At 41.3% G+C, this 11366-nt stretch overlaps 1 protein-coding gene across 4 annotated transcripts in view; it reads right to left on the bottom strand.

Annotated features, from left to right (window-relative positions):
* pgm3 (phosphoglucomutase 3) overlaps positions 1-11366 on the bottom strand; it is a 186667-nt gene that overhangs the window by 87209 nt on the left and 88092 nt on the right. For 3 of the 4 annotated variants that reach the window (XM_043696208.1, XM_043696211.1, XM_043696212.1), the window contains 3 exons: positions 10621-10794; positions 8173-8279; positions 4299-5256 (listed from right to left, as the gene is read on the bottom strand). In XM_043696208.1, coding sequence (XP_043552143.1) covers positions 8190-8279; positions 10621-10794 — 264 coding nt within the window. In that variant the 3' untranslated portion in view covers positions 4299-5256; positions 8173-8189. Of the gene's footprint in view, positions 1-4298; positions 5257-8172; positions 8280-10620; positions 10795-11366 lie in introns of those variants that run through there. The other variant, XM_043696210.1, reaches the window with a different exon arrangement.

The raw sequence follows: 11366 nt of genomic DNA, 5'->3' as shown, positions 1-11366 counted from the left end.
ACACTATAGGGCAACCCATTTAATATGCACACCTTTCGATTGCGAGAAAAAAAAACAGAGCACCCAGAGGAAGTCCATGCGGAGAATGTGGCCGCTCCACACAGTCATTGGAGGGTGGAATCGAACCCCGGTCCTTGGCACTGTGAGGCTTCAATGATAGCAACCCTTAAATCTCTGTGGATTCACACCATTACTATAGATGTTGGAGGACGATGGCCTAATGGACCTATCACGAGATTGTTAATTCATAGACTTAGGTAACATTCCCCATGGCAGATGTTAGAACTTCAATGAGTCCAATGATGATGATGAAACAGTTGTCAGTTGTCAGGAAGAAAAACCATTTCATTCACTGATGTCCTTTGGGGAAGGCGATCTGTCATTCTTACCTCATCGACCCCACATGTGACTCCAGACCCGTAACAACCTTGTTGACTGTTACATGCTCTCTGGGCAATTACAGAAGCGTAGGAAATGTTTACCTACCCAGCAATACCCAAATCCCTTTAATTAAAAAAAAAATGGAGTTTCTCATGCACAGCCAAATCCCTGCTGCAGCCATAACTCCCTTTTTCGATTTTACTCTGGGATTGGATATCCCCACAGTGAGTGCATCATCACAAATATGAAATGATCAACTCCAAATTTGATCCAATTTAAAAGATCAAAAAATGCAGGAAAATAAGGCATTCTTCCTCCAGGTGTTGGATTGGAAGGTTTGCGATGAAGGAGACCCAGGACCTGCATGCACTTGTTGAGATGTTTATGCACGTGGCGGTAGGGTTTTTAAGTTCAGGTGTCCCAGAGATGTTTAGTGCAAAACTTGCACCCGCACCTCTCCCCTCACCTCCGTCCAAGGCCTCAAATGATACTTCGACATATGACAGAAATTTACCTGTACTTCCACCAATGTTACACCTGATGTAGTCTCCTCCACATTCGGAACATCTCTGAAACGCCAACACCAACTGTTATGAAGGGTTGGGTGTACTTTAAGAGGGTTAAACGCAGCAGAACTATCAGATGCAGCACCAAATGTTCTCAATAAAGTAAGAATGTAATATTTGGTAAAACAACTCGATTAGCTCGTTGCCTGGAGACAAAAACAAATTTGAATTCGGCCAATCAGTTTAAATTATATTTCGAAAAATATGAAACTCCAGTCCAGTTTTGAATTGATTATATTGACAATCTTAAAAGTCAATGACACAATCTGATGCTCTGGGGTATAAAACTGGGAAAATTTAATATTTGGGAGGAGAACTGCCATGCCACCAGTCTGCCTGAAAAATAGCTCTCTTAAAACTACTTTATAAATCTGTAATTTCTGATGCAGAAATTCCTATGAGGAAGATAAGAAGTCACAGGAAGATCCAAATAGATCAATTGAAAGCTGCCTGGTTGAGTGATAAGAAATGTGGTTTAGGAAATCTTAATTGGGAGTTTTTGGTAACTGATTTCATAGAAGGGAAGGTAAAAGATGGGTTAAAGTAAGTATTTTTTCATAGTTGTGAGTTAATTATTCTCTGTTACACTTTAAGAAATAAAGTAGTTAATTATTACTTTAAATAGAACTTGGCCATTCGAATATTTACAGATTACAGCTAAATATTTCTGTGTTGCTCGTTTTAAATTAGGCAGAAAAGTTAACACCGACCATCCCCACTGCTCCATGGCCGAACACTTCAACTCACCTCCCACTCCCCCAATGAAGGATATGGAGGCACTTATAGGAAGGATGTGGAGGCACTGGAACGGGTGCAGAGGAGGTTTACCAGGATGTTGCCTGGTATGGCAGAAAGATCGTATGGGGAAAGGCTGAGGCACTTGGGGTTGTTTTCATTGGAGAAAAGAAGGTTTAGGGGTGACTTGATGGAGGTGTACAAGATGATTAGGGGTTTAGATAGGGTCGACAGTGAGAATCTTTTTCCACGTATGGAGTCGGCTATTACAAGGGGGCATAGCTTTAAATTAAGGGGGGATAGGTATAGGACAGATGTTAGGGGTAGGTTCTTTACTCAGCGAGTCGTGAGTTCATGGAATGCCCTGCCAGTAGCAGTGGTGCTGACTCTCCCTCATTATGGGCATTTAAGCGGGCATTGGATAGGCATATGGAGGATAGTGGGCTAGTGTAGGTTAGGTGGGCTTGGATCGGCGCAACATCGAGGGCCGAAGGGCCTGTACTGCGCTGTATTGTTCTATGTTCTATGTTCTAAGAATCAACTGGACCAAATGTTTCGGACTCCTGTTGGTCCGTGCCTTGATAGTGGAGTTACAGGGCTTCAACTGGAGCACCACTTATCTCTATCTGTGGTGGTCTACCTCAGCTGGCTGAGGAATTCAAGCTAAATGGAGGCCAAAGTCTCTGTTTACCTAGGCTGCTGGACAGAACTGCTCCAAGTGTTAGTCATAAACCAGCATTTGGCCTCCACGCTCCATTACTAGCTGGTCCCTTTGACCCCTCTCCTAGTTTTGCCACAGAAGTCCAGAAGATGTTGGCTCACATCTTCTGGGACAAGAAGATGCACTGTGTCACAGCAGAGGTCCTGAGTCTTTCCAGTAAGAAGGTCAAGCTGATGTATCTCTGCACCCCCAAGGTAATGACTTTCTGTGTTCAGACACTGCAGCAATATCTTCATGTTAAGTTCCCTCCAGATGATGCCACTTGACAACATATTTCTTCTGTCATGTGTGCAATCTTAATTATGCTCCTGTTCATAGCTCACAAGATTCTTTGTCTTCCTGTCTTTTGTCTGGAACATGGTTGGTTTGTACTGGGGTTTCCTGCTGTCAGAATCCTCACCTCCACATCACCAGTTCGTGTGGGCAGTGGAGGTCTGGCTAGATGTTACCCAGGAACTGGCAATAGTGGGCATCCAGCTTGCAAATGGTACCATTAGTGCTCAGAAATAATGTTGTACACCAGTCAGAGGATAGTTGGGTGTTTACTGGGATCCTATCTTTGCATTCTCCTGTTCAGATGGAATTTCACACTGAATCCAGGGTTCTGAACCTTCCTCAGAAGCCCACAAACCAGAACCTGAGCAGTCTTTCGGGAATGCCCTCCACATTCGTCAGACTCACAAAGAGGCATTTTTATACAGCCTGCTGCTGCAGCACACCACCCAATTTGCCTTCATCTGTCACCTGTTCTCATTTACCACCAGACATGGTGATTCCGAGTGGATGGTTCTCGACTCTAGAGTTCTCGCAGTTTCCATTTGGAGACCTGGGGTGGAGAGTGTTGCACACAGCCGTCCTCAGAATGTGGCAATTGACAGACTCACTCCCAGTCCAACTGTTTATTTCACAGTGCTGTGGAGTGTGTTGATCACGTAAATATTGGTTATGGGCGACTACACTTCCTGTTTTAGTTATTTGAAAAATCTTTCGTTGGTTGCAGTTCAGCCCCAGACTCATGATCTTTGGGTAGAATTGAGGGGTGCAAAGGAACTGAAAAGGAGGTCTGCTCCAGGGCTTGGCCAAGTTATCCATAACAAGGACAAGTAATGAGCCATGGAGGTGGTCGTTTCTGCTGATTGATTGTCTTCCCCTTTTCCACAGCTACATTCATTCCTGGGTGTCCATGGAGAAACAGCATGCTATGTCCACCAATACTCTCGAAGGTTGCACTGCGGTGCTTTACTTCCCTCTTCAATTGCACTTTGATTTAGCCCTTGCCTGTTCCCCTACCTCCCCTCTCACCTTTCAATGCTTCGCACTGCCCTTAACAGGCTTTGTATGTAAATATCCAATTGGCTACATGGGTGATTTACTGGTGGGAATAGTAGATTGGCTACATGGGTGATTTACTGGTGGGGTAGTAGATGAAGGTAAAAAAAAGTGTCACGATGATTTGGTGATGGGTTTAAAAAACATTCAATTGAGTGTATGAGCACATCTGGATATAAGAAAAAAATGAAAAAGGGGATAATGTTGGAGGGGATGAGGAAATGCCACTGATTGGATTATTCTATAGGGCGATATGGCTTATTTTGGTACCAATCTGACATCATTCTATTTCAGCTCCTTATATTGTTTTTTGAGTCTTCTCAGAATTTCTTTGATTTGACTGTAACATATGAGCATATTCACTGTGTTGGAATGGATGGGGTATGAAGAAAGCAAGTTGCTCCTGTGGAACCCAAACTTAATATCAAATGCTGCTTCACACCTTCCAGCACTTTGCTGACAGTCAAAAGACGACTGAGAAGGTACGTAAGTCACAATTAACTTATTTTTCATTGTCAGGCACACTGCACGGAACATTGACACTGACACAGGAACAACACAACTATATTGTGATCTTACAATAAATTTTATAGAAATAATGCAAATACAAGTTTTATAAGAATCATTATAAGGAATGTAGAAGTCTATGACATCATGATTTCTCCTTTTACAGCAAGTTAGGAAAATAAGTTTTGATTTTAAATGACATATTTTCATAAGATTATATGATCTAACTTGAATGGAGCATATTTAAGATTATTAAAAGTACTTCCAACAAAAATGTCACAATGAACTCTAGCACAGTCACACTAAACTGTACAGGCATTTGCTTATTACCCTACACAAAGACCTTTCACTAATTTCTGATTGGTTTTATGAAGCACAGCATTCAGACTCAAAAAAAAATTCGGAATGTTACATACAGCGGCAGCACACCAAACCAAATCTGCCTCCCCATCCCTGGATTTGCAACACATTATTAATAAAACAAAAGTTTTAATTTTAGTAAGTAGCAGAACATGAAGAAACAAAGCAAAGCCCATTACTTTAAACACTACTCCACTCTCACTGAGACGCAATGGATAAATTAAAGTGTTGTAATTTGCCAGTTCAATGGTTTCAAAATGAGTACAAGGCCTCCAGAAACCATTGAATAATACATCGTATTTCAGACACAAAGCATTGTATTTTGCTTGAATTCTGAAGTCATCACTTCATGCAAACAACTTCTATGGACCTCTGGAACTATGTCTTCTGGAATGGGTTTCTTCCCTCAAAACTTTTAACAATTCTTTAACTGGGTATAAAATTAGAGATATTAAAACTCATAAAATGCTCCCAGTCCAGCAGCCCAGGCCAAACCAATTCAAATCTGGCTTCTCTTCCTTTTCCAACATCCTCTGTGATTGGCTGGCAGGCACCATTCTGCTCTTGATTGACCATTTCAACATCCAACATTGCCAGTCCCTGAGCAACACACCTTAGTGCTTGAAAGTCTGTAATGTTCCAGGAATCGCGATCAACCTAAAGTCACAAATATCAGTCTGCTTGGTCTCACTTTACAAAACAAGCTGCTGCTCAAAGGTCAATTTCAAGACTAAATTACAAACCAAAAATGAGAACAATAAAACAAATTAAGGTCTCAAAAATGAAGGAGCTACAAATAAGTTGCTTGCAGTAGTTCTGTAAAATTGTCTGTAAACATCACGCCCTGGGAGAAGCCGATGAAATTAAATGGGTTTAACCCGGATAAGAATGAAAGGGAGGTAAACAGGACAGTCACAATTTACCATCTTTCCTCATGCCTCTTGATCCTGTCCATCTAAAGAAATTTTGAGGTCCCATTTAGTCACTATCTAGAAAACATATACAGCTGAAAGATTTCACTTTACACATTTTGTAATAGAATATTTTGTGGCCCTTTTCTTTTCCTGTCTGTTTACAATGTTACCAATATATAAAATAATTTGCATTGACTGGAAAAATAAATTCAGTTTCAGTACGAGTGTCCTGTATTAGCAGGTCAGTCATTGTCCAACATAGCACATTGCCACTAGTAAACCAAAACAGTGACTATCCAAAATGCAAAGCACATTCACAGATGTGGCCAGTGACATCATCTGTCTGCAACATGTTAGAAACCTCAATGATTTTTCATTACTTTGTTTCATCCTTTTTTTCATTTTTATTTTGGAGCTATGAACGGAGAGTTGAAAGTGACCTTTGGACTGTGAGCAGCAGCTTGTTTAAAAGATGAATAGAGAAACTGTTAATTGATTTATGAGGCCAGGCTTGAAAATTAATTGCAGGTTGATTCTTGTTAAAAGACACTTCATCTCTGGAGAGGTATAATTCTAAAAAAGATGGCATTGAAAATTGGTGGGGGTGCTGCATGATGGCTGAGTGGCTAGCATTGCTGCCTCACAGCACCAGGAATCTGAATTTGATTCCACCCTTGGATAATATGTAGAATTTGTACATTCTCCCCATGTCTGTGTGGGTTTCCTCCAGCTGCTCCAGATTCCAAGACATGCAGGTTAAGTGGACTGGCCATAGTATCCAGGATGTGCAGGCTCACAGGAGTAGGGTAAGGGGGTAGTTCTGGGTGGGGTGCTTTTCAGAGGTTCAGTGGGGATTCAATGTGCCAGATGGCCTGCTTCCACACTGGAGGGATTCTATGTTAACTGGGACTTTGTGGGAGGGCATCTATCTGACAGGGAGGGGCCAGAATTTGAACTGGCGTTTGGACTGTTTTTAGGTCAGAAGGATTTCAACTACCACAGATACAATATGGAAGCTTGAAAACTCTTCTCCCCTCATTATCAACTTATAACTGAGATTCCATTCTCTGAACTTCTGGTAAAATTTGATTGAATATTCCTTGGAGCTTACTGGAAATTATCTGCATGCATTAATGTCTTCAGAAACCGAACAAGACACAATCTCATGTGCTTGTGATATTACGGATCATGGGATCTGCTTAAGTTAACTGGCTGGTTATACCTCTTTTTTCCTTTTAAAGGAGTGTGTTTTTCAAACTGTTTGTCTGAGAGAATGGGGAGCTGGAATTGAAGATGACTGTGTAGAAGTCATACATTAATTAAGCTATCTTGTGGTTTAACTTAGCTCTGCAAAACTTAGTAAACTAAAGATTTAACAACTTATTAAGCTACAAACCTGGTGGTCGTATTGGTTATTCACAAAGTCTGGTACCGGTTATCAGAATGTCTGGTTGGGAATCAACTTTAAGGGTCATCCTGTTCTTTAATTGCACTGGGTTGAAAGTACATGAATAGGGTCACTGATTTGATTTCGCTGGCTGTCTCCATGCTGGAACAACACAGCAAGACTGGCAGCATCAGGAGGCGGGGAAGTCAACAGTTTGGGTGTAACCCTACTTCAGGACAGCATCTGCAGTTTTTTTGTCTCTAGAGACGGTGTTGGAAACACATGCACGTGTGCTGACGACATAACACAGAGGGTCCTCTGCCTTCTTAGCGGCTCGCACTGGGGGAGTGGAAGCCTGCTCGGACTCAGCTAGGGTTCCCAAATTCAGCTGGCAACACAGTCCCACTTCCTTCTCTTGCCTCAGGTCAAGGCATAGCACATATTCACTTTTATGCTTCCTGGTGATAGCATTTACGATAAATGCAGTTGAACTAAAAACAAATTTGTGTTCACATAGTGCCTTTCACAAGCAGAGAACAGTCAAAACATTTAAATTCTTCTTTCAACTGTTGTAATTATTGTAATATACCTAATTCACATACAGTGAGTTTCCACAAACTACAATCTGGCTAATGATAGCCAGATCTTTGTGACCACAGTGTACTTGGTCAATGACTAATGTTCTGACACTCCAAAAAACGTACATGTGAAGTAAAGGAAACACTTATGGAAGTCAGCAGATGCTCAAAGTCACAAAAGTTGACACATCCTTTAGTGTAGCACTCCTCCAATATTCCATTCGACTATCAGTTTGGAACCTCAGTTCTGCATGAGGACTTAAATCTACTAATGCATGGGCACAAGTGTCAGCAACATTTTTGGATAATGTGGGGAACCAACATTCCTGGCACCCTAGATTTTTCCAAACTAGGGTAAAAAAGGACATCTCAAGCTTGGATGCTGCTATCTTGCAAGACCATACAAAGTTTGGCTTATGTTCCTGTTCTAGTGCTTTTTCTTAGTTGTATTCACATTCAGGTCAAAACAAAGAATTCCAACTATTCAATATCAAATTTTATAACCAGCAGTTCTCATGCAAGCACCATTACTACTTGATTGTGAAATAAACATGCAAAATAAGTATTTTAATCTTTGAAGGATCACAAATTCCAATCAAAAACCCTTCCCACCACCCGTCTCCCCCACTCCCCAGCCAGTGTCTCTTTGTAGTCTTAATATAAAGGCCCAAAGACTGCATGTAGACACATTTACCAATTATCTTGTTTTCCTCAACGCAATAACTTTGGTTCCTCTCCTACTCCTCCAGCCAATTTGTACACAACAAGGCTCACTTCATATGCCAGTGTGTCTGCATTTGTCTGCAAAATAAACAAACCGCAATTCACAAACTATGACACATATAAAATAGCTGATAAATTAAGTGCATTAGGCATATCAGTGACTGAATGCAGAGATTTTCTTTGGGCTCATCTAAGATTTACAAGGATGTTTCCAGGATTGGGGATTTGAGCTATAGGGAGAGGCTGAATGGGTGTGGCTATTTTCCCCAGATCATCAGAAGCTGACAGGTGACCTTATACTGGTCTATAAAATCATGAATGGGAATGGATGGTGTAAATAGACAAGGTCTTTTCCACAGGGTAGCTGAGTCCAAAACTAGAGGATATAAGTTTAAGGTGAGAGGGGAAAGATTTAAAAGCAACCTAAGGGGCAACTTTTTCATGTAGATCGTAGTGAGTGTATGAAATGTGCTGCCAGAGGAAGTGACGGAGGCTGGTACAATTAGAACATTTAAAAGGCATCTGGACATTAGATGAATAGGAAGGCTTTAGGAGGATATGGGCCAAATGCTGGCAAATGGGCCTAGATTGATTTAGGACATCTGGGGCGGTATGGACGAGTTGGACCATCGGGTCTGTTTCCATGCTGTACAGCTCTGTGACTCAAAGTATAGGTAGCAACCAGAGATCCATATTCAAAGACTGTGCTCAGATGGAATTACTTTGCAAATGATGCAGTTACGCCAAACATAATCCACAAAATGCTCTTTGGATTGTGACATAATCCACAAATAACATGCAGTCAGCACCTCCTATTGATCACATGTAAACAGGATCTTTACTGTGTTCAAAAAAAAGAGTACTGTGTACAGTTTTGGTTGCCTTATCTAAGAATTTGTACTAGAAGTAGTGCAGAAAAACACTTGACTGCTCCTAGTATGAGGGGGTTATCTGATGAGAAACGGTCAGACAGGTTGCACACTATCCTTTGGAATTAAGAATGAGAAGCAATCTTGGCACAGCATGGTAGCTCAATGGTTAGCACTGCTGCCTCACAGTGCCAGAGACCCGGGTTCAATTCCACCCTCTGGTGACTACCTGAGTGGAATTTGCATATTCTCCCCATGTCTGCATAGGTTTCCTCCTGGTGCTCTGGTTTCTTCCCATAATCCAAAGATGTGCAGGTTAGGTGGATTGGCTATGCTAAATTGCCCAATACATTCAGGTACATGCAGGCTAGGTGTATTCGTGTAGGAAACACAGGGTTACAGGGATACGATAGGGTGTGGGTCTGGGTGGGATGCTCTTTGAAGGGTTGATGTGGACCCAATGGGCTGAATGACCTGCTTCCACACTGTAGGGATTGTATGCTTCCATGATTAATGAACCCGAAGGCTCTATATATAATGGATGTCGGAAGATGCTTCCTTTTGTAGAGACGTCTAGAACTGTTCAAAGTTGCAGAAGGACCTTCCATTTAAGATGGAGACAAGGGCACATTTTTTCTTATGAATCTGTGGAATTATACCACGATGGAAACCCAGATAGTCATTGAAATGTTTCCAAGGCAGAGGTAGATAGATGCTAACAAGGTACTCAAAGGTTATATGGAGTAGGCAGGAAATGGAACTGAGGCCACATTAAAATCAGCCGTAACCTTATAAATAGTGTAGTTTCAAGAAGCCAAACTGCATACAACTGCTCTTAGTTCCAGTGCTCATGCATTAAAAATAGTTGAAGTCATAGAAAGGAAAGCAAATAATCAAAGGAACCTCAGGGCACAATTCCACTGCATGGCAGACTACCTCTGCACTTGAATTTTCGTGGAGAATTGCAAACTGTATTGAAAAGCGAAACACATGATGTTCTTTCTTCTAATTTAAACTTCAAATGAAATAGTGGAATTTATATTTGATACCAGTTTAAAGCAGATTGTTTCATTACATAAGGGGAATTTTCAGTGTTGCATCTTAAATTTGTATATCTAAGAAGATGCAACCTCATAATTCTTGGATCAAGTGAAACTTGTATTCGTTTTCTGCTACAGTTTTACTCCCAAAAAACCTGATTTAATCACTGAGGTCAGATAATGTCTTAGCCTCCTAACCAGGCTGTGGGGCAGCAATGCTAACCACTGAGCCACAGTAGCACTCGAAGGATCTTTACTATCTTCACAGCATTTTGTTAAGTATGTATAACACATATATAACATATGCCTTATAAATTCAGACTGAATCATAAATACCACTTGTTGATAACTGGTTAGACATAAGTTGCAACAGTAGGATTCTCAGTTAAGAATTCAAAACCTAGTTATTTGATTTAAAATAATTAAAATTCCTCAAAAATCCCTAAATCTTACAACATTAGAGCAATACAACTTTACCCTGAATCAATTGATTTTCAATGCCACACTTGCCTGGGTGTCAGCTTCAGCATAAACTCGGACCACATCTTCTGTACCGGATGGACGCACAAAAGCCCGTGACAAATTGTATTTCTTCACCAAAGCATCAATATTTTGCTGCAGGCCTGCAGGGGATATTACTCGCTTTCCAGCATCCACAGTGACAATTTTTTGTCGATCAGACACCTAATAAAAACCAAAACAAAAAGGAGTGCTTGCAGCACATGAAATTGTGGAAAGTAGGACTTAAAGCTTTCAAGTCCTTAAATGTGCTCAAGTAGAAAATCATTAACTTTATAACCAAAAAGCTTTGGAATTTGACAAGGATGTTATACTGAAGCCCTGATCATTTTCAATTAATTACTACTCCCTTTATCAACTCTCAACCTTGTTATAAAATTGTAATGAAACCACTTTCATTTTATTCACTCGTGGGGCATAGGCATCACAGGCTGGCCAGCACTTATTGCGAATCCCTAAGTTGGAAGCTTGACTAAATCAACAGAATGTGTTGCTGGAAAAGCGCAGCAGGTCAGGCAGCATCAAAGGAGAAGGAGAATCGACGTTTCGGGCATAAGCCCTTCTTCAGGAATGAGGAGGATGTGCCAAGCAGGCTAAGCTAAAAGGTAGGGAGGAGGGACTTGGGGGAGGGGCGTTGAGAATGCGATAGGTGGAAGGAGGTTAAGGTGAGGGTGATAGGCCGGAGAGGGGGTGGGGGCGGAGAGGTCGGGAAGAAGATTGCAGGTCAAGAAGGCGGT

Source organism: Chiloscyllium plagiosum, chromosome 9, assembly GCF_004010195.1.
Source record: "Chiloscyllium plagiosum isolate BGI_BamShark_2017 chromosome 9, ASM401019v2, whole genome shotgun sequence".
In the NCBI taxonomy this organism is placed as follows: Eukaryota; Metazoa; Chordata; class Chondrichthyes; order Orectolobiformes; family Hemiscylliidae; genus Chiloscyllium; species Chiloscyllium plagiosum.
This window is presented reverse-complemented; position numbering and strand designations above follow the sequence as displayed.